At 38.9% G+C, this 22,857-nt stretch overlaps 3 protein-coding genes across 4 annotated transcripts; 1 reads left to right on the top strand and 2 right to left on the bottom strand.

Moving 5' to 3' along the window:
• Window positions 1-252: 252 nt before the first annotated feature.
• LOC139967543 (C-signal-like) lies at window positions 253-4,178 on the bottom strand. 2 transcript variants are annotated; one of them, XM_071971450.1, is made up of 4 exons: window positions 4,026-4,178; window positions 2,889-3,229; window positions 2,264-2,441; window positions 253-798 (listed from the first exon to the last, which is right to left on the bottom strand). In XM_071971450.1, exons 2-4 carry the CDS (start codon window positions 3,207-3,209, stop codon window positions 509-511), a joined length of 789 nt encoding a protein of 262 aa, XP_071827551.1. In that variant the 5' UTR covers window positions 3,210-3,229; window positions 4,026-4,178; the 3' UTR covers window positions 253-508. The 2 variants fall into 2 exon arrangements, with proteins under 2 accessions (XP_071827551.1, XP_071827552.1); XM_071971451.1 differs by having other exon boundaries at window positions 3,962-4,097.
• A 64-nt stretch (window positions 4,179-4,242) lies between these two features.
• Window positions 4,243-9,058, top strand: LOC139967532 (transcription factor IIIB 50 kDa subunit-like). Its single transcript, XM_071971434.1, has 2 exons — window positions 4,243-4,398; window positions 5,104-9,058. The coding sequence occupies exon 2, from the start codon at window positions 5,131-5,133 to the stop codon at window positions 6,298-6,300; it is 1,170 nt and encodes a 389-aa protein (XP_071827535.1). The 5' UTR covers window positions 4,243-4,398; window positions 5,104-5,130; the 3' UTR covers window positions 6,301-9,058.
• On the bottom strand, window positions 7,302-21,166 carry LOC139967538 (fibronectin type 3 and ankyrin repeat domains 1 protein-like). Its single transcript, XM_071971444.1, has 8 exons — window positions 20,935-21,166; window positions 20,278-20,443; window positions 13,392-13,516; window positions 12,964-13,123; window positions 11,891-12,122; window positions 10,956-11,099; window positions 10,238-10,360; window positions 7,302-9,494 (listed from the first exon to the last, which is right to left on the bottom strand). The coding sequence occupies exons 1-8, from the start codon at window positions 20,942-20,944 to the stop codon at window positions 9,420-9,422; spliced, it is 1,035 nt and encodes a 344-aa protein (XP_071827545.1). The 5' UTR covers window positions 20,945-21,166; the 3' UTR covers window positions 7,302-9,419.
• Window positions 21,167-22,857: the final 1,691 nt, after the last annotated feature.

Here is a 22,857-nt window from a genome sequence, read left to right as displayed (position 1 = left end):
TAAATACTTCTAAATATTATTACAAATCTTTTTCCTGAAGTCAATTCTGTTCAATGTATTGTCACTGATTAGTGAATAGATTAGAGACCAAATGGTTTCTTTCATTCGTTCTCAATTCTCTATCAATTTTTTTAACTAGTTCAACTTGTATTAAAATGTGCTGCAAACTATAGGAGGTAGGGCTGTCTAAAATTAAGCTATGCAATGATACAATAAACTCTTCCTGTCTGACATTTCGTTTATAAATACCAGAGGATGGGGAAAGAGAGGAGTGAAGATGAAGAACAGAAAGAAGGACAAAAGAACAGAGGAAGGACAGAAGAAGGACAGAAGAAGGACACTAAGGCTAAGAATTGATGGAGAACAGAAAGAGTATCAACTCCAAATAATTGTCCCAGTCAAAGGCAAAAGTTTCAAACTTCACATCTCCAATTTGAAGTTTTCAATAAAGTTCTCATTCTGATGCTTCAGTCAAAACACTCCAATGCCGATGACATCTTCCAAATGTTCAAAATGGAATTTTTGTCCCATCGAAAGCAAAATATTTGCCAGAATCCATCAACGTTAGCTTTGATATGACTGCCATCATACACTCAACGGAATGCAGAGTGCTAAACAGCTTTTCCTTGGGGACGTTACGGTGATAGGGTCGAGATAAGTCTGTATTTACTGTTCCTGGGTGTAACGCGATGCATATAACTTTCCCCTTTGACCGTCGCCTTAGTTCAATGCTCAGGTTCCTTGTTGCCATGTTGAGGGCACTCTTTGACATTCTGTAGCTGTACCAGCCCCCTAGACCTGTAACAGGAAACATGGTACAGTAGTGTGGGATACTGTGAGCAATTCGTGTCCATGTTAAGGCATGATTTGGGCTCTTATAGAATTCTCAATTTTCAATGACATGACAGATTTTCTGAATTATTTACACCTAATCTAATTATTTACACCTAATCTAATCATGTGACAAACAATATATAATGTCATTTTGTGGTTAGATACCTGTTTACAGAGATCTGTTTTGAGAGAGAAATTAAGTAATGAGTAATGTCAATTTTTTCCAGGTATTTGTCAAATTCTGTCTTTGAAATACAGGGAATGTTTATGTTTGATAATATAATCTATATGATTGCTTCTTGCAGTGGCATGGTATTTGAAACTGAACAAAACCCATGACTTCTAATTAAAAATTCAGAGGGCTTGGATGATTTCTACTGTTAGTGGTCCAAAGTTTAATTATGGACACTGAGATGGCAATACAAATATAGTAAAGCATATTTAGCTTCTACAGTCAAGGGAACAAACAGTTTGAATGATTGTAGACTGATTTAATCGCATCCAAAGGTACCACTTTTATGAAGGCATTCTAGACTTTCAATCCACTGTTCTTATTTCCTGTTTTTTTTTTAATTGTTTGGTACTTTTCAGTTTCTATAACAACAGAATCTGTTCACTTTCTACATGTGTGGCAACAAATGTTCAAGCGATGTACTTCTAGTCCTGATTTGGTGTCCTGATGGTGATTAGTGTGTAGCAATTAAGTGAATGAAGCAAGTTTGATTAATCTTAAACATTCTTACAATAGATGTTTCAAAAGCAATAAGTAATCAATTGTTTACAATAGTTGACTACCTGTCAATTGTGTCACAATCAGTATAATTCTGATGGCAAACTGTTAATGTACCACAAGAAAAAGTAAACATTTCACTGAATAACACAATACTGCAGTATACTATAGTTATGGATGGATATCTCTTCCAAGGAATAACACAATACTGCATTACTTTAGTTATCAATGGATATCTGTTCCATGGAATAACACAATAATGCAGTACTTTAGATATGGATGGATATCTCTTCCATGAAATAACACAATACTGCAGTACTTTAGTTATTGATGGATATCACTTACATGGGATAACACAATACTGCAGTACTTTAGTTATCGATGGATATCACTTACATGGAATAACACAATACTGCAGTACTTTAGTTATCGATGGATATCTCTTCCATGGAATAACACAATACTGCAGTACTTTAGTTATCGATGGATAGCTCTTCCATGGAATAACACAATACTGCAGTACTTTAGTTATCGATGGATAGCTCTTCCATGGAATAGCACAATACTGCGGTACTTTAGGTATCAATGTTACGCTATGCTGGCCAAACCAGTAGTTACTATGACAACTCCTTCTGCAGAGATATCGATAGGCTAATTCTATCGTGTCTCTTTGAAGTTCTTCTGACATTAATGACTTACCGTTGTCTGATATGGAACCAACTCTTGCAGACATGTTCACTAATATGCCGCTATGGGTTTCCTTTTTATTTGAACTGTGAAGGCCAAAAGAGCCAGATCCCTTGGACAACATCGGTGAAAAGTATTTTGCCATTAATAAAGGACCTATTGTGTTGGTAGCTAGAGTTGCCTGAACACCCTGTGAAGAGAATAACAATTTAAATCTCACAAACTAACAATGGCACACATTATAATCTGAAGAAAAAGACAGAAGAACTATTATTAAAGAACAAAACAATTCCTTTTTGGGAAGGACATTAGTTAAATACTTAGTTGCCTCATTAGATAATTAGCCACTGTGCACTACCAAAACACTTGACTGAAAGGCACAATTTTTTTTTTTGGGGGGGGGGGGGGTAACTTGCAAAAATTTTGGCAAAGACACAACCGTTTATCTGTTTTATTGAATTGTATGGGCCTTTAGCCACAAATTGGCAACATAGTGCAATCCTGTCTAAACGTTATCATTCACACCTAATAGCCAGTCCAAAGGCTTTATGTTAAGGTAAATTTTGTTCTGTAATAAATTTTGATACCACTGAATGTTCTGTGAATGTTGAGCTGAAATTATTGTGCAGTTTCTTACCTCAAATGACACATCTCTCAAACTTGTTTCTCCTCTTCCTGAAGGATGGAGCATAGCAGCACAGTTTATCAACAAATCTACTTTCTTGAATTGTTGCTCTACCATCTCGGCTGTCTCTTTAATTGCATCTTCTTGAGTTACATCCATCTTCATCACATTTAGCCTCTCTTTATGTTCTTTGTATAGACAGTTCAGATCAAGGGCTTGGTCTGGGCATCTGCACGTTGCTATCACATTCACTTCAGTTCTCTGAAGGAGTGTGCGACAAAATTGGAGGCCGATACCTCTGCTAGCACCCTGGACTACTGCGATGGATGGCATTGTCAAGGTGATATGTTGTACTGCAGAGTAAACACAACAAGCATACCGCATATCATTACTTTACATAATATTTCTTCATATCATTAACTTGTATTTAACTATTATGAGTCAATTAAAGCCAAGTTTAACTTTCCCCAATATTCTCTTGTTTGTCTGAACAACCAGTAAGATAGTCAAGGTCACACACATTCTCGCAGTGTATTGAGTATATATTTTTATTATCATACATACATCTAACAGTCTGCTATTAGAACAGCTACAAAACATCTCTTGCAACAACATGCGGGCTAAATGTACACATTATCATGATGATGTGGGTATTTGTACCCAAATATTGGTCCTTTCATGAATATCGAATGTGAAATTTTGGACATTGGATTAGCATACGAAACAGACAAATTTGATGGCTTCATTATGAGCCATTTCAAGAGTATCTCTTGTTGCTCTCCCCATCAAAAATGCACATCACTTTTGATAACATTGTGAATACAGTGGAAACTTATATTTGACAACTGCATGGAATCACGTTCATAGCAAAGCATTGTCTACTGAATGAAAATAAATGTATGTCAGAGAAAACTTCTGTAAGTTACTAGCTAGGTATGGATGTCATTGTCAGAGCAACTACTGTAGGTTTGGTTTGTCCAAAGGTTTCACAAGTGGGACAGCCTAACTGTAGTGTTATTGGTAGCATGGGCCCAAACCCTAACTCGGCTAAGTTAGGCCTAGGCTGTAGATATTTCGGGTCATACCACTGGGCAGTGTGCCTAACGAATCGATTTATCGCCCTGATAGGATGACCCGGAAATACGTTACCCTCTCTTGCAGCCTCTTCAATTGCAAAACAAAAATGTTATACAGTGTCTTCTGCGTGGACTATAAATTAATTTCGAAGTTTACCACCACATAAGTAATTGACCGTAATACTACTGTCTCTGTACTGCAACTGGTAGTGGTACTACATGTAATGTGCTTTAAACAATGTTATGCCGCTAGCCTGTGATACTGTAGCTAGCTTCAAATCGATACATCAAACATTATTTACAAGTGGGTAAAACGTTTTCTGGTTGTCTCGCATCGTTGTTTGCAAGGAAGCTACGCCTATGGACATTTAAGGAGACAGTTGATTCACTTCACGAAAATTCACTTTAAGTGTTCTGTTTCGTTAACCCAACGTCACCGACGTTAGGTAAATTAGCAAACCGTTGATATTAAACTAATACTGTAATATTTAACTATTGTACTTTTAATTATTAGCCTTACGATAGGCCTTTAGTACCGGTTCTGCGACAAATGAAAGACAGTAACCCAGGCAGTGGTTTAATTCAAGATATGTATACATTGGTTTTGCAAAAACCTTAGTAGGTAGACGGTCAAGCTACTCTAAGACAGTAAGAGTTGCACCTAGCCTTATAGTTAATGGTCTGACCTAATATTGCTAGCCGAAGCCTAACTCAAACTTAGTTGGTATAGAAACACATTAGGCTATGCACTTCTACTCCTAGTTGTTTGGGCTCGACTAGATTAATTCCAAACCTCTAGCAGATAGCAGAGCAATAGCCGGTACTAATTTAGAATCCGTACCATTCGACCCTACTTCCTAACCCCTAACCCTAATCCATACTTCCTAACCCTACTCCCTTACCCCTAGCCTAATTCCTAACCATAATTCCTAACCCCTAACCTTATTCTGCCGATTCAAAGTAAGCTTTCCCATTCATATGGTATGGATTCTAAAGTTAAGCCCAGTAGCCTTCAATAAAATGAACTGCTTGTTCCAACTGACATGTTGGTGTAGTGCCAGATGAAGGGAGTAGAAGGGAGCAGCTTTCCTTCCCCTTCCCAACAGGTCACTGATTGGAATCTCTTAAAATCAATTATTTTTCTTCTCCAGGTGAGAACCTGCACCCTCACTGTGGAAATGGCAGCTAAATGTGCAGACTGTGGAGGAGAATTGGAGGCTGATGGGGGTCACTTGGTTTGCACAAAATGTGGGGCATGCACAGAAGAAACAACCTTTCAGAATCCAAGTGATCCCCAGTCACAAGGTGCATTTTGTAACTCATCTGGTGTAATTCAGTCAGATCTGGCCTCCTCAGGAAGGATAGATTTTAGACACAGAGCTTCAAAGCAATACCTTTCAAAATGGAAAACTATCATTTCGAATGGCGGTGATGCACTGAGACTGACCTCAGAGGTGGTTAAAGGAGCAACTCTTTTGTTTGAAAGAGCATACAATGAACCAACCAAAGTGATCATAATGAAGAGAGATGGCTATAAACGAGGACTGTGTGCAGCCTGTTTGCATGTCGCATGTCAGAGAAATTCTGTCAATATTGGAGTAAAAAATATTTGGGAAGTAGTCCAAGCAAATGGGCCAGCCTTTCAAAAAGCTATGAATGATCTTAAGACAATCTTGAATGTCCACATACAGCCCCTTGATCCATTTGATAAAGAAAGCATCAAGGGATGCCTCAATAAATATGGAGTAGAAAAGCCCGATTTGGTCAAGGTAATTTCTCAAATAATCAAACTTGCTAAAGATAAACAAATACATACAGGATGCATTCCCGAGCCATTGATCCTTGCAGCCGCATTCATGGCATGGCAGAATAGCACGCCAAATGGTTTCAAAACTAATATCCAAGATTTCAAACTTCAAGGAGCGAGTGCCATGTATAGAAGCATTACACAACGCCTTGCAGAATTACGTAAAATGTTTCAACACATTCTAGATAAGATACCTTGGGTAGACAGTTCTCACGTGAAGCCTAAGGAAGCTGTAAATTATTTAAACGATATTATTAGATACCAGGAATCTCAAGAGTTATCTAACCAACTGTCTGATTCGGATGAGGAAGAACCAGGAGAGAACGAGACGACACTCTTTAAGCCGAAGAGACCCAAAACAAACCATCACAAATCCTCTGAGACTGTTCAGCCTCTCGCTAACTCGCTTCTATGGGACAGTATTAAAGGTCGAGACTTGAGCTGCCCAGAACTGAATGAGGAAGATATACCAGATTCTGAGATGCATCACTACCTTTACATTGATAAATTGAAGCCCACACCAGCAGACTTTGACTGTTAACATATTTGAGTTTTCTACATGTTGTGTTACTTTCTCATCAACCTACAGCAATTTCAAAAGTATAGTAGAGTGAATTTTCTTGTGCCTGGTACTTGCTCATCTCATATTGCCCAAGGTATCTTGTCAAAGCTGCCAGGTGTACTGCAGTAAGCAAAGTGGCTGCATAAAGGCTGTATTTCTTCATGAGTTTGTAAACGTGCATTAAAAAATATGTTGAAAATGAGTGACCTCCTTAATCTACCCAATTGTAATTTGGTTCTCCAATTTGTTTTCCTAATTATATTAATTGTTTGTTTTTTCAAAGTGACTTTGATCATCCAAGTTATTACAAATACAATGTTATGGACAATTGTTACATGATGGTATGGCTTTTAAGCCTGCAAAATGCTATGTAATAGGTTTGATTTCATTTTGGTAGTGTACATGCAGAGGTCTGTAGTTTGAAATTTGTTAATAAAGTGATTAGCTGGAAAATTTATGATCAGATTCATACAGGGCAATAAAACAGAGGAAAAACTGGCTGTGACCTCTTTGTTATAAGTCCAATGCAGTAGTGTAAGCTAATCACATTAAGGGTATGTTAGAGGTTCCTTTCAAATACTCAATTAGATTAAATATTCATTATATGGATGGACTTAAGGAAATTAGGAGTGCCCCATTGTAGTCGTAAAGTTGGGTTTCATTAGGTAGGAACAGATTTATGTTTGTATAATAATCTATCGGTATAATAATCTACCAAACAAATCAAAGCAGAAAATAGGGGGGCTGAAACAGGATATTGCTGTGATTTACATCTGAGCATTGCAACACTTTAGTAGCCCAAATATGTGTTTGTTTTCTCTCTCAAATCAATTATAGCAAAAATATCCACTGGTACAGTATGCAACAGCCCTTTGCCAGATTTGCAATTTATTGAAAAGAACAAAGCAAGTAAGAATCTATGAACAGAAGGTCTTTGTTGATAACACAACTGGACACAAAAAAACTTCAATAGACGTAAATTGTTTTTCATTGGTATAATATTTTAAATTTCTAAACAATATAAATATCACTACGAAAGGCTAAACATGTATCAAAATAAACATGAATGTGGTCAAGGTGTGTTTAGATGTCAAGGTGATGTTCAAAGTCTGAATTAAATAAAACATTGGTTACAAATTTAATGCTGTTAAGATTTAAAAGCCTTCTGCAAAATTCAGGTGGTTTTGTTGGTGGTTACAATGGAATAACCGGTGAGATCAAATGTTGAATTAATAAAATAGATACATGGAATGAATGAATAATACTAATGCTATCGACTTTGGTAATTTATAACAACAACAGAATCAGAGATGCGACCCTCTGTGTTGTACGTAATACTACTGTTACTCATGCGCTTTTAATTTGGCAATAACTGGTGATAACATATCTCTTGTGAAAGAAAAGTTGCCTGAAAGCATAATCTGTTTCCTTTATGCATCAAAAGCACACCAGGGGCAATAAAATGAGGCACAAGGTTGCAATCTGAGAAAATTACCACACATTCAATTTGTGAGCAATAAAATGTCCTGAATTCGATAAGATGGTTGGTGAATAAATTCTTAACAGGTAAGAAAGTTCCAATAGGCCTCTTGTTCTTTTATTGATGTCTTGTTTTGATCACATTCCATTTTCATCATTTGTGAGCGAGTACTGTGAGCCAGGTTGAGAAGTTGATATGTTTTAACATATCATTTAGCCTTCCAATGTTTGCTTTAGAACAATACATCAATTCTTTCATTAATTCTAACGTCTCTTGGAAACTTAACCTTGGAAGGAATGTGTTACTTTGCCTGGTCAAATTCTGTCTGAGCTAACACTGAACTAACACAATGTGTGGAACTGCTAAATGAGATTTGTTTCCAAAAACAACTTTGGATGAATTCGATTCTTCCAGTTTTCCAAGTTACATTTAGCTTCAACTGTCATTTCTCTACTACACATACCAATCAACAAAATAATGGCAATATTATATAATTCCTGAGTTTCTGAAGTTGTGATGCCCGATTAAAGAAAAAGTTGGAAAAAATGAAAGAAATGATTTTGATCAATACTTCTATGTACATTGAAATACTGTAGAATATTTTATGAATGGGCACAATAAATTGGGATCATGAAAATACTGAAATAAGAACATTTATTATAAATAGCTGCACCTTTGTTGTAATCTTGTCGATTAATAACGAATTAAAATTAATTAGAAAACGATAAACATTGGAAAGCCTTTAAAAGGCACTTCTAACTTTAAAATAGGACGGATTTTATCTGCAAAACTGCACTTCCTAAAGTTTCGTTAATTCTTCTAGAAAGCGTTTTACACACATCAGTTAATACATTGAGAGAGTCTTAGTGAACTGTTGACACGTGAAATTTACAAGTGCAACATATGTTTTCTGAACTTTTTTAAATTTAATAATTTGATATCAGGAGATCCATATTCCACAGATGTGGACAACCCACTCACCCTTATGTGAACAACCCGCTTTCCCTTATGTTGATGACCCACTTTTCCATGCGTAGATGACCCACTTTTCCTTATGTGGATGACCCACCATATGCAGATGACCCACCCATTATGTGGATTGCCAACATCCCTGTATGTAAATGATTCACTCCGCAGTTGTGTGTGCAAAGGGAGTGGGGCCATAGCCCACATACCATCTCTTATCGTCTGGGAAAAATGGTTCAGGTGGTGCATTTTTTTACATTCAGCTGCGGAGGAATTAGACTACTGCTATTGCTACACACACCCCTTTTTTAACATCAAACAAAAAAATCAAGAGTATTAACTAGCCCAACCTTACGTTTATAGCTTATTACAAAGACCTTATTAATGGTCTAACTATGTCTCAGAATGCACCATTATTTTCATGGACTGACCAATGGGAATCCGCTTCAGTGACACCCGGGCCACACCCACTCTTTTATAACTCCATGAATGTGAATGGGAAATTAGAACCTGACCCCCTTCCCTCTGAAATCCAGTGAACACCACTGCTTCCCCCCTTCCCCAGCCTTATGTGATACTCATTCCCCATGTGTGATGATCCACCTGAAGTACAATTGATATAGACCTCCCCTCACTTGTATCACCATCAGAGTTAATCATCGCCTGTCACCCTCCTCTTTTCCTTGCGAGATTTTTCCATCACACCTTCCAAGTATTGGACAACTTTCTGCATAAAGAAAAAAAGTAATCATAGTTTTATGAGTTATTTTGAGTGAAAAAGCTTGTGTTTGCTCAAACTTGTTTTCTTATAATTGTATAAGGAGAAGCTACATGTCTTCTGTGATAGCTGAAGTAGTACAAAAAACCCCTCCAAGTAAGTTACACAGGTAACATTTTTGATTATGTGCCTTGGGGGCAAGCCTAAGCTCCTAGGACAGTATTCATTCATAAATTTGGTTTGTTTTCACCAAAACAAATTATAGATAGATAAATTTAACAAGTTGACCTCTACACCTGATAAGAATGTAAAAGGTTACTTACTTACCCCAGTGCTATCAAGTAAGTTAAAGAAATACTATATCAGCTGTGAAGACATTGAATCACACTTGCCTGAGATGTCACTAATATGAAAATATACCATGATATACATCAATGCATCATCCATAGTATGCTATTTTTTTGAATGGCCAATTTTTATAAACCTGGCAAGATTTCAAAAGATTTAAAAATTTAAAAATCATCACATAATCATAAAACATAAACTTTTCATTTTGAAAATATTCCACTGATCCAGACATTGTGCTGTGTAAGGACTCCCCCTAGCCCTGCAGGAGAGGTACTTTATCCATCCCAAAACTGTCTCCATGCTACCCTGCTGAAATTTGGCTACAACGGAAGCACAGCACCATTAAAATATTTTCCTGTGGCTGCGTCCGAAACTTTGAAACAAGACAGAATGACAGAACTAACCTTCTTATCGAAAGACCTCGCCATATCTAAGGCTGACATTCCAAATTCTGTGCTCATGAAAGGATCTGCTCCCCTCTCCACCAGCAGCTGTACAAGGTCTCTGTGTCCGTTCAAAGCAGCGATCTATTTTAAATTAAGTAATTGCAAATTATTAATGAATTGTTCTGATAAATAGCCAATAATCCTAAACACTAAAGCAAGCACATGACATTCTTTTCTAATTCCCTTCTGGATATTTCCACTCTCAACAGGTATCATCCTTTTACCATGTCATGAAAATTCTAGGCAATTAAGATCCCTTGAAGCAGGAACTGGAACCAAAACTCTTCATCAACCCCCCCTCCCCCCCCCCCATTTGTAATAAGTGTCTTGATATTTATGTCTTACATACAAAATGAAAACTTGAAATGAAAACAGATCATTGGCAATAAACTAAAATGGTCTTAAGATAATAAATCATAATGTACGGATCTTTAAAGCAGGGTCAGGTTTATATGATGAGTGGCCTGTTGCTAACCTATACAGGTGAGGAAAGAGGCTAATACATACAAACAGAGGTTGTAGCTATTACATTACAAGAAATGTAACAGTTGGCGGTGAATTCTTTCATATAGCAACATTTATAGCCAAGAGGTCATAACCAGATGCCAGATAATTGCTTATTGCACTTTTTTGGTGGAGATGTGATGAAGGTACATGCTAGTCTGTTAAGACTCACCATGAGGGCAGTCTTGCCATCTTTATCCTTCTTTTCTACTTCAGCACCAGCAAAGAAGAGTTCCCTAGCGACCTCTACGTGACCTGACATAGCGCAGCATCTCATCAAAGGCGTCCATTTAGAGCTAAAGTCCACAACATCAATCTGGTGGTATAAATTCATATCAATATGTTAATGATGGTTTATTAGTTGTATTGTAAGATCTATAACAGTAGATGGTCTGAGTTTGTAACATCTCCAATCAGGGAGATAGATACAAGAGTTCAATATAAACTGTTAGATATACCACATAAGCATCAACTTAGAGTCTCAATAATTAACAAAGTAATACAAGTTTTTTTACGAAAACATCAACTCTTGGGCCTTCAACAATTCCATAGCACACCTTAAGTAGCATATTAAACTCTAGCATGGTGATGGTACTGGTGACCAAGTGATTGGGTTACTTATGAGCTGACAATATACTTTTCACAAGAATAAATGCTTCCTAACATTCCTACATTGAGTGGTAGATGCTTTGTGTTAGTTTAGTAAGCAAAGTGTAACTACTCTCTTTGAGCCTTTCAAATTAGTGAGTACTTATGTAATCTTCTAACATCTGATGTTTTTATGAGAATTGTAACCTTTGCAATTACCATATGTGTTCGGTAAGTGGGTAGGAGTGCTTGTGTGCAGTTTTCTGTGTATGTACCTAGTCTGTATCATGCCAAGCTTAATAACACTAAATACTGCCTTAAAACACTGTCTCTATCTAGGGGGAATCTCACTTAAGTCAAAATGTCCAAAGTTGGTAAACAAGGAAATCTCACCCTAAATTGGATTGTTTCCCATAATTGACATTAAATGTATCATATTGATTACATAAAACATGAGTAAACTTCTGAGGAACCAGTCCCAATAAAAAAAATCATACTTATAATAACTCATTCACTTACTGCAGCACCATCCCTAATCATCCACTTAACCAGCTTAAGATGACCAGCATCTACTGCCCAGTGTAACGACGTTGATCCACCTTTGTCCTGGTGGTCATAGCGGGCACCGTTGGCTCTCAGCAGCTGGACAACCTCAAGATGACCAGCAAATGAAGCCAACATCATGGCATCTTTTCCACTACTGTTCTGGGCATTGACATCAGCTCCATAGGGTAGGAGTACCTCAATGATGCTATGAAACACAGTCAATATGAAAAGAAGGATAACTGATCTATTGATGACATAGCGGGAATGGTATCAAGCCTCACGCAGCCTCATATAATCAATTAAATCCTCAGAAGTCACATGTTAGGTAGTCAGATTTATAAGGATGAAGAATTGCATTTTAAACCTGGTTGTTAATTGCAAATAGATGATTGGTTTCATCGATGTCCATATAGTTCATTCATACCGATACATTTATTTTTGGCTCAAGTAATTAAAGGATGTTCTGTAGCAATGCTACGAAGAAGTATTTCCACCTCCCCCTCTTCCCTCCTTATTCAATTAAAATAGTGACTTAAAATGGTGTAACCAATGAATCCTACTAGACTTATATCTACTTTGCAAACCTTTTCAGATGATGACCTCTGTTGACCTTTGGCCTCTGCCTAAAATAGAGAGAATTCCTAAACCATCTTAAAGGGATCTTCTTACAAAGTGCAAATTTCAACTAAGATATCCTTCTGGAGTGTTTACAGTCAGAGGTGTCACATACAAAGACAATCAGCGTTACGACCCAATTAATCTGTTAGCATTTTAAAAGGTCTACAATACTATTAAGATACGACCTATATTGAATGACTGTGCTAGTTTGAACTGACCTAGCAACTATGATTTCTTGTCTGAATAAGTCACTCCTAGATCAGCACCCAAAAGGAACAAAAGAATACAATTTTTACACAGAGATGCTGCATTTTTCACCAGCTCATACTGCCTACTATTACTGTTTAGTGTGTATATAATCTATGTACCCACTACCCAAATCCATGCGGGTGATCGACTAAGTCTTACTATAGAAATGTTAGACTCACTTAGTCAATCCCTTCTGAGCACAAACCATAAGTGGAGTATATCCAAATTTGTCTGGCACATCGATCAAGTTGTCCCCAGTTTCTAGAATTTTCTTGAGTTTATCAATGTCTTGGGTCAGATTGATGATGCGATGGAGTTGTTCGCCGCTGGGGGGCTCCTCTGAAATTAAGCAGATAATTCTACATAAACCATCTATTTTTACTTTGGGCAGTATGCGGCGGGCTTACCTGACCCTTGAATCTACAACTGCAACAAACTGAGACTTATAGAAAGACACAAGGAAGGATGAAATGTATGCAAAAATGTTTGAGCTGCTTATCAATCAAAATTTCTATCAATTGACATTCCATATTTATTGGTCAGCATAAACCAATATCAGTTATTATTTGGGGAAAAAGGGGAAGGGGGGGTCTCAATGTCAACTCACTTGTTGTACAAACTGTGATGGCTGGACTAAATTCACTATTGCCGTGGTCACTGGTAACACGAAGCCTGTATTTGTATGAACTGCTGGGCTCCAATCCAGTCACAGTATAAGAATAAGAGTAACCACTGCAACATATAAGAGACATAGATGTTACTGTTTATGAAAAATACAACACAGTCTATATGTATTAAACCTATACATTCTGTGGTAAACTCAAACATTTCCACAGGATCTTCGTCAGTTGTGAAACGGGTCTGAATTTTCAGAAAAGAGTTAAACAAATGGAGCTTTTGGACATAATTAACCCATGACTCCTGATGAACCAACAAACCAGTGTTGGAAAACCTTGTTCAATTTCCCGCGAATGTAAAAGTTAGATGTCTGGTAAGACTATATAAATACGATGGAAGAGAGACTCAGAGAGGATTGACGTTTATCTTAATCGTGTATATTGAAAATCGAGTTTTACAGAGTCTGTGTAGAACCACAGAGAAAGTATTAAAGAGTTTCTTACGAGTATGATTATGTTACATCCCCCTTTTTCAGTTTAAGATGGAATCAAGGTAAATCAAAAGATTTTTGTTGTTATGTTGAAGAATTTACTAACGAGAAAAGATGATGCTGAGTGAAATATATATGGAAGATGGTTAGCAAATAAAACAAAACTATATACATCAGGCTATGTTTTTTTAATGTCTACAAGGGTGATCAATCTGGCGAGAACCTCTGAGGTGGTCGAAGAAGTCTTCCAAATCTACTTCTGTCACCTGATGCCTCAGCAGCGGGTGTGTAGAACGTCACATGCTTGGCTGGGTCTGCGTTGCCTGATTGATGGGATGAGTCTGTTGTATTGGAGGTTGACGGAAATGTGGGTAAGACTGCAGCTTCTCTGATGTGCTGACGGTTTCTTCGCACTACTTTTCCGTTGGGAGTTTCAATGATGTAGGACCTTGGTTCTGTAGTTTTGTTCCTTACTGTGGCAGGGAACCAGTGTCCTGTGTCTTGGTTTTGCACATGGACGTGTTGACCTGGGTAAAGTGGTGGAAGTGTCTGGGGGAGAGCATGTTTGTCAAAATGCCTCTTTTGTGCATCTTGCCTTTTCTCCAGTTCTTCCTTAATGTGCTCTGAGTTAAGGCTGGGGTTTGTGGACTTTCCTGGAAGTATTGACTTAAGTGTCCTTCCCATTAGCATTTTGGACGGGCTGGGTAGAGTCTGACTGACAGGAGTTGTTCTCCACATTAGTAAGGCCATGTGGATGTCTGTGTTGGATTGTTTGGCCTTTGTCAAGATTGACTTGGCGGTACGGACCTGTCGCTCAATGAATCCGTTGCCTTGTGGTCGCCTTGGAGATGAAGTGACATGGTCGAAACTCCACGCACTTGCAAATTGCTTGAAGAGTTCGCTGGCAAACTGAGGTCCGTTGTCGCTGACAACCTTTTCTGGTATCCCATGTTCACTGAACACCTGTTTCATGGCAATGATAACAGCGTGACTACTACAGTTTCCAGGAATTTTCCTTATGATGGGATACTTTGTGTAATAATCGGCTATTATCAACCACTGATTGTCGCTGAACTCAAATAGATCAACACCAATGGTGTTCCATGGTTTTGTTGGCAGGTCATGTTGTAATAGTGGTTCTTGTCGTGTTTCCCTCTGCAACTGTACCATCCTCTCTGTTGAGAACCTCACTAGGTCGACTCGAATGTCAAGGTCAATGGTTGTTGACTCTCTTGGGTTGGGAAACCTTGACAGAGCATCTGCCAGTTGGTTGTCGGTCCCAGGGCGATGTTCGATGGTGAAATTGTAACCTTGAAGTTTTACCAACATGCGTTGCAGACGTGGCGGCGCTGATATGAGTGGCTTTTGGGTGATCATGATAAGGGGTTTATGATCTGTGATCACGTGAAACTCTCGGCCATACAGGTAGGTGTGAAAACGATGACAACCAAAAACAATTGAAAGCAGTTCCCTTTCAATGCAGGCATACCTTTGCTCTGTTTGTGTGAGGCTTTTGCTTGCATATGCCACTGGCTGCAAAAATCCATCCTCATTCTTTTGAAGAAGCGCCACCCCGAGTCCCTTGAGGCTGGCATCACACTGTAGATACACAGGTTCTTCTGAGGCGTAGTACAGAAGCAAGGATGAGGCTGAAATTTCCTGCTTCAGTTGATTGAAAGTGGATTGGTGGTGAGCTTCCCACAAAAACTCTGTGTTTGCTTTGAGTAGATCTCTGAGTGTGGATGTTTTGCTGCTGAAGTCCTTTACAAAACTGGACAAGTATGTCATCATTCCAAGAAACTGTTGGAGTTCTGTTTTGTTACTTGGAGGTGTCATGGACTGAATGTCTGCGACTTTTGCTGGATCTGGGTGTATACCCTGGCTGGTGTAAACGTTTCCAAAAAAGGAAATGCTGTTTGTTTTGACGACACACTTGTTTGAGTTGAGGGCTAAGCCATGTTTCTTGGCTTGTTCCATGAAGTTGATTAAGTTTTCATCATGTTCCTTGTCCGTTTTCCCAAATATTACTATGTCATCAGCTATGCCACATGCTCCGTTGCACCTCTCAAGAATTCTATCCATTTCTAATTGGAAGATGTCTTGACTTACTGTTAGACCGAAGGGTAGGCGTTGGAAGCAATATCTCCCGAAAGGCGTTTGAAATGTTGTTAGTTTTTGGCTTTCGGTATCGAGTTTGACCGCCCAATATCCGGCTTTTGCATCGAGTTTCGAAAACACCTTTGCACCTGAGAACTTGTGGTTTAATTCTTCAAGCGTTGGTGTCTTGTGGATAGGTCTTATGAGCGCTTGGTTGAGATGCTTTGGGTCTAAGCACACCCTTAGGCTTCCGTCTCGCTTTGTGACGTACGTGAGGGAGCTGACCCACTCGGTTGGTTCCTCGATGCGTCTGATGATGCTCTGGCTTTCCATTGAGTCCAGCTCTTGTTTGATCTTTCCTCGGAGAGCGATTGGTGTTTTTCTTGGTGGGTCTATGTGGCTTGGCACATTTGGATCTAGGACAAGTTTGTGCTCATTTTGGAATTCGCCTATTTTGTCAAACTGATTTGGATAGGCTTGCTTCAGGTCTTGAATACTGTTGATGTTTGATTGTTCCTTTGTTATGGCGCAGTGCAAGGTGATGAGGTGTAGATCCCTGCAAGAGTTCAATCCTAGTATTGCTAGACCCGTTACGTCGACCACAAAGAATGTTGTTTGGAGCCATTCCTCTTGGAAACGAGATTCGAGTGTTGTAGTCCCAAAGCATTTGATTACTTCGTAATTGTATGCAGTTAATACACAGTTTGTCTCCTTTAGAAAACCCGGTGTTGGTTTTCCTGTATGATCAATATGTTCAGGATACATGTTTCTGTAGATTCTCATGGGTAAGGTATTTCCTTCTGCGCCTGTGTCCACCTTTATGTTTAGGGAATGAACACCTGGCTTGTCGTTGAGCTTAATGTCAATGTTGGCATGTACTTGATTTCTCGTTTCAGAAGAGTGCATTGATGACACCTTGATAGAGCTGAAGGAAAATGATTCCAGCTCCTTTGCGATCTGATCCTCTCTGTCCGGTAACTGTTGGATGGACTCGATATGTTTGTTTGTACGTGGCTGGTTTTTACTGTGGGAGTCAAAGTTGTAACGACTTCTGTGTGCCCCTCTGGAATGAGACTGTCTTGACTTTGATTTCGATTGCCCACCTTTTTTACACTTTGTTGTGAGGCATAACTTGGCCCAATGGCCCATCTTTCCGCATGCTCTGCACTGATCGTTTCGTGCGGGACAGTTACCTTTGACGTGATCACCACCACAGTTCCGGCATCTAGTGCCTTTCTTGTTGATCGTGGCAATTTGAGAAGTTGGCTTCGATTGCATAGCTTGTATGTCAGTGATGTGTGCTGCAGCTGCTTCATATCTACGACCTAGCTCTAAGGCTTTTTGGATCGTAAATTCTTTTGGCTGACTCAAGAGTTCTTTCTGAAATTCAGAAATTGGAGTACTAGCAATGATTTGCTCCACTAGACGTTCATCCACTTCTTCTTTCGTGAAATCACATTTTTTTGAAAGTAGCTTGCAACGGTTGACAAAATCATCAAGCTTTTCCCCGGGTTGTTGATAGTAGTTTCGTAGTTTCAGTCGTGCAATTCTGAAGTTTTCTGCTGGTTCTAGCTGTGCCATAAATTTTCCAAAAAGGGTACTGGCACATTTTGATTCTTCAACTGTTAAAGTCCAGCTGTTGTATCGCTGTAAGCCTTCCTCCCCAACAGCAAGAAGCAGAATGGGAACTTGGTCGGCTCCGGTTATCTTTTTTATTTGGAAATAGAGCTCAAGTCGTTGTTTGAACAGCTTGAATGATTCTCCCTGGTTCGATGAATTCCAATCCATTTTCGGTACACTATCTGCCATGGTTGATCTGTGTTGGCAATTCTCTGTGATGGGATGCTTAAAGAGTTCTGGAATAGCGCCACACTAATGATGAGCGCGAAAACAAACTTTGTATGAGAGGCAATCGTTAGGACACCCGTTAGAGAATCGCCGTATCCAGTTGTATTGTATACACAGTAGTGTCGTTGTGAGTGATAGCGCTAGGCCTGTCGTTCCGGTGGTACTTACGGAGATACCGTCTCTAAAATCGTTGATTTCTGGCGTATGTCGATGAAGCCAGGACAGTGTTTACGTTCGGCGTGTTCCTGGTGTTGTAACCTTTGAACCGCTGCCATCATGTAAAAGTTAGATGTCTGGTAAGACTATATAAATACGATGGAAGAGAGACTCAGAGAGGATTGACGTTTATCTTAATCGTGTATATTGAAAATCGAGTTTTACAGAGTCTGTGTAGAACCACAGAGAAAGTATTAAAGAGTTTCTTACGAGTATGATTATGTTACAGCGAACACACTTCCGATTTCCCGCTGGTGTTCGCGCAGCGAACACGCCTAGCATGCGTAGCGTGCGAGCATAAAGGCGTGGGGTCCAGGGGCCTGCCCTAGGGCCCTGGTGGGTCAAGGGGTGGAACCCCTTGTGGGGTTCAGGGGGCAAAGACCCCGGAAAAGTTTGGTATTTTTGCGTGTCTGGTGATAAAAAATTCACAGTTGAGGATGCAAAATACTGACAACTTTTTTAATTTAAATTGTCATGAAGCTGATGACAATTTGAAAATGACAAGTTAGAGTAGCTATATTATGTTATAAAATGAAAAAAGATTTAATCTACCTTACAATCTTTAAAAAGTTTAACTAACAGAACTTCCGATATTATGAAACAAACAACGTTCGGCAAAGCCCCGTTTATAGACTGCCTAACAATGAATAGCACACACTATACGTACATCAGTTTACAACTGCAGTACGGTTTAACCCTACTTATATACTACGGTAGGCTACTTACTGTATATGTGCTGCGAATTTTCCCAGGTATATACCAAACAACTGCGCGCTCATCCCCTGTCTTACACCTGTTTGTTAACATTTTTGGCACGTTTCCAAGAAACGTCTCATGGAGTATTCCCCATGATACACGCAGCACATCGAGGCCCCACTAGCTATGGCCATCTTTATGAAAGTAAACCTTGTAATAAAATATGTTTTAGGCCACTTGGCATGATTAACTAAATGCTTAATATTATTTCCATGTTCTTGTAGAAAACGTCAAATTCACAAAATACAATTAGTTGTGTTTTTGTAGTTACGTGAGATCGGTAACCGACGAGGTGGTTAGGCTATTTGCTATGCACTTAACTATGGTAGGATATTATTTTTTCCGTATTTTTTGAAATTCTAGAAAATACTTTCTTTTCCCCCCGCTTAACACCAGATGTGGTCTTACGGTTTATTCATAAATGGGTGTACTAGAGCCTTGTTTACATGACGTTAGTTGCATTTAGCACGATATGCCAGTTTCGCGTGAATTTTTCGTGTTTTGCTGGATCTTTCGTAAAATTTGAAAGGTGTACCAACTTACTTTTCGTACACAATTGGTAATTTCTCTACTGATTTTCGGAGTTTTTTTTACAGTCAAGTGAATACGTTGTGCATTGAGTATAAAACTTATCGCGAATGCAAGAAAACGATGCCCGGGGATTTCCAGCAGACAAATGTTTTCTTTGCGGGATTACTGAGTCAGTTGAAGGGAATCCCGCACCTTAGAGGGAACACTGAATTGAAGTCAAATTCATACGAAAGAAAACGTTTACTAACTAATATACAATATAAGTATAAACAAATGTGGAATGGCAATATTGTTCAAAACATTTCCTGGCTGATTTATTACAGCAACCTTCCCACGCTGGGTCGTGTGTGTTCGTCTGACATTTCCCTTTGTGAGTGGGATGGGGACACATCATTACTCGTTATACTGTAGGCTATTGTGACTGAAATTGCGAGCACGCTCTCTGGACATTTTTGTTTTGTTTCTCAAACTTTTCTTCTGAAATTTTCCTTATTGTTTTAACAGATGTACTTTTTTGCTCCACGTTTTTTTTAAAGTTTCATCCCGTTTTTTTTTTTGTTTTTTTTTCCCTGATTTTTTTTTCTCCAGCCAGGCTGGATTTCCCGTGAGCATCGCGGATTTCCCGCGAACCTGGTTCGGAAGGTTCGCAAGGTTTTCCAGCCCTGCAACAAACCATCTTTCTTGATTAGGCCTACCCTATTTCTTGTTGATGAAAGAATAATACCTGCATCAAAACTTATCGTTAATATGCTTACGTAATCCGATAATTTGTAAAAGTCTGCAAATAATAGTTTACCAGATAATGGATTACTGAAATCAGAAAATAGTCTAGTTATCAACAAAGGACCCTGAAGCCTAAACTTTATTCAACATTCAACACAACAGAAATATTCAAATTTAGACTACAGTCAAATTCAATATCATCTTACAGACTCACATGTGCACATTGCCCCATCCCTGAGATTTATCTGCCTCTTGCAAGCAAAACCGGAGTCGGCCATCGCCTTTTCCCGAATCGCTCGTCTGACCTGCACTTTCCCAATACAGTTCAATGCTGTGATGAGTAACCTTCCCAACCACAGGAGGGTCTGGTCGTTTCGGTGCTTAAAATTAAAACAGAAAGAAAAGGCTTGACACTTAAATAATTATAATAATCTCAAACCAAAAATCATCTGCAAATATCCATTTTGTGTGAACAGCAAGGTGACTGTAATGTAAACATTTGAACAGGTTCTAACAATGCAGTTATTCTGATCAGCCATATGGTAGGCTTATTTTAATTTATGTAGAAGAATACTGATTTAATATCACCAATGCCTCACTCAGAGCTAGTGCATGTTTCGGAAAGATGTGTTTCCAAAATAAAACTTTCCTATCACCCAGAACGGAGATTAAGTAGACTCTTTGCTAGTCCGCTTAGGCAGTAAACACTTAATTACCTTCATAGAAATGTGTTTTCGACAGTGGCAGGGCTATTTGCATTCAAAGAACATATACATTTAACGTTATGACACTGTAGTGTAGGCTAGCCTTAGGCTTAAACTAGCACACAGTAACGTAAGGCCGAGCCTAAGCTATGTTTGGCGTAGCATACCTACTGACATGATCCTTTCCAATCAGTTCTGTGGAATACGGGTGTTGTTCACTTAGACCATCTGATAGTGCAAAGTAAAGACGCTAAGGCAGGATTCAGGTCAAGTTGTACTGAGGTTACCTAAAAACTTCCAAAAGCAAGTATTCCAGGCTTCGGTTAAGATAGGTAACCAATACTAACAACAAGTAACCCTAACCCAGGGTGTATACATGTTATATTGTTGCTGGACTAGCATTACATTGATGGTTCGATCAAACTTCTTTATGGGCGGCCATTAAAGCAAAATATCAAACCACGGAACAAAATTTCCATCAAAAGCAGACTATATACAAGTTTACAAAGCGAGTTTAATGTTCTGATCGTTCTCCTATGCCAGACCGCATTTCCGTAGTAACAGTATATTATTTTTGCCACATGCAGCGCCCTACGCTGTGTATCGGTATGATTTTGACGCTATATATGTCATTGCTTGATTTATTGAATGATTAATTGAACAGTAAAGAGCGAACAACCATTGAGGCAGAATAGACGCACAATATTCCTTTAAGATGTGGCAGGACTATACATGCACATAGGCTCAACAGGCATATATACTTTGCAAAATCTAACCAACGAGAAGACTGAATGCGAGATCCAGTGATCAGGTATCAAAATCCTGGGTACCGTCGACTACATTCCGTTTCTGCATCCCTAGGGGGAGTGGGGGAGAAGGGGAGGATGGATAACCCCGTGCATGCATCTCCTGGAATCCTTTGGTAGGTCTAAACCAATGTCGTTGATTCGAGTCTACCATATGGACTCGAGTCAGAGTCGAGTCTCAGTTTTGAACTTTTGATGTTCCTTGCAGAAAATCGATAACACTTGAATTGAATATATTTGACCAGAGTGGACGCTAACCAGTTGTTAGTCAAGAATTCTACATGATGAATTTTGTTTCCACCCGGCACAAACAAACAAACACCCAGTGCCGGAGAGAGGATGGGACTACCCAGACCTCGGTACCAGGTACCCCACATGTAAAAAATGTACCATCACATGTACCATCACAGTACCATCGCAGGTACCACATGTAAAAACTCAGTATTCCTGCTTTGTCAACTGTGCAGTTCTGTCTCACTTTTGTTTAACTAGATTTTCTAGGTTTAAGCCTACACATTGACTGGATTCGGTTCTGGCTGTAAATCTATACCGCAACTATAATTAACATCAGTAGTGAACATTCATGACAGGAACAAATAGAATCACTGTAGAATTGGGATCAACATAAAGATATATGTGCTGTAGTCTTCCCTAAAACTTTCACGTTCACCGTTCAGGTATATTTTTACGAAAAGATAAGATATCGTAAATCACTCCTCACTTCATGTTAACATGTGTTATACTACACACTATTTAGCTGCATGTTGTACAAAATTGCGAAAGGTTAAAAGTTGGAGCAACACGATCGGTACCTATAACCTCGTTAACTGGGATTTGTTACATCCAGTCATATGCTATGACTATAGGCCTATACTCAAATCATGGAACTACAATGCACAAAATCCGTTCTACTAATACAGCAGTGTCCGTTACTAAAGGTAGCGCAGGGATATACCATTATACTTGAATACGTTCATACAACATCACGGAAGTAGTCCATGTATACGGTGATGCATGATGACCATTCTGCCGTCGAGCGATGAGGTAAGCGTTTTCATCGAAAACGGAAACACTATTACTCATTAAGCAAATAAATTTAATTATCGATCTTAGGCGGCAGATTTTAGTTCAACACTAAAAAATGTAGCAAATTATTTAGTCCTCCATCGATATCGACAAACTTGAAATTTCTTTTGGCACTATTATTGCAGACACGTGCAGTGGCGTCGAGAGAGCCAGATTCGGGCCCCAGTGGGGGAATATATATGTCTCCGAGCCCCTTCT

The sequence above is a fragment of the Apostichopus japonicus genome, chromosome 5 (genome assembly GCF_037975245.1).
Source record: "Apostichopus japonicus isolate 1M-3 chromosome 5, ASM3797524v1, whole genome shotgun sequence".
NCBI lineage: Eukaryota > Metazoa > Echinodermata > Holothuroidea > Aspidochirotida > Stichopodidae > Apostichopus > Apostichopus japonicus.
This window is presented reverse-complemented; position numbering and strand designations above follow the sequence as displayed.

Coding starts and splice junctions, on each gene's coding strand:
- LOC139967543 (XM_071971450.1), bottom strand. CDS start 3,209: ATGCCATCCATCGCAGTAGTCCAGGGTGCTAGCAGAGGTATCGGCCTC. Junction 2,442..2,888: donor TGAGAGATGTGTCATTTGAG/GTAAGAAACTGC, acceptor TTCTCTTCACAG/GGTGTTCAGGCAACTCTAGC. Junction 799..2,263: donor TGGTTCCATATCAGACAACG/GTAAGTCATTAA, acceptor TTCCTGTTACAG/GTCTAGGGGGCTGGTACAGC.
- LOC139967532 (XM_071971434.1), top strand. CDS start 5,131: ATGGCAGCTAAATGTGCAGACTGTGGAGGAGAATTGGAGGCTGATGGG.
- LOC139967538 (XM_071971444.1), bottom strand. Junction 12,123..12,963: donor GCTCAGAAGGGATTGACTAA/GTGAGTCTAACA, acceptor TGTGTTTCATAG/CATCATTGAGGTACTCCTAC. Junction 11,100..11,890: donor TGATTAGGGATGGTGCTGCA/GTAAGTGAATGA, acceptor TTATACCACCAG/ATTGATGTTGTGGACTTTAG.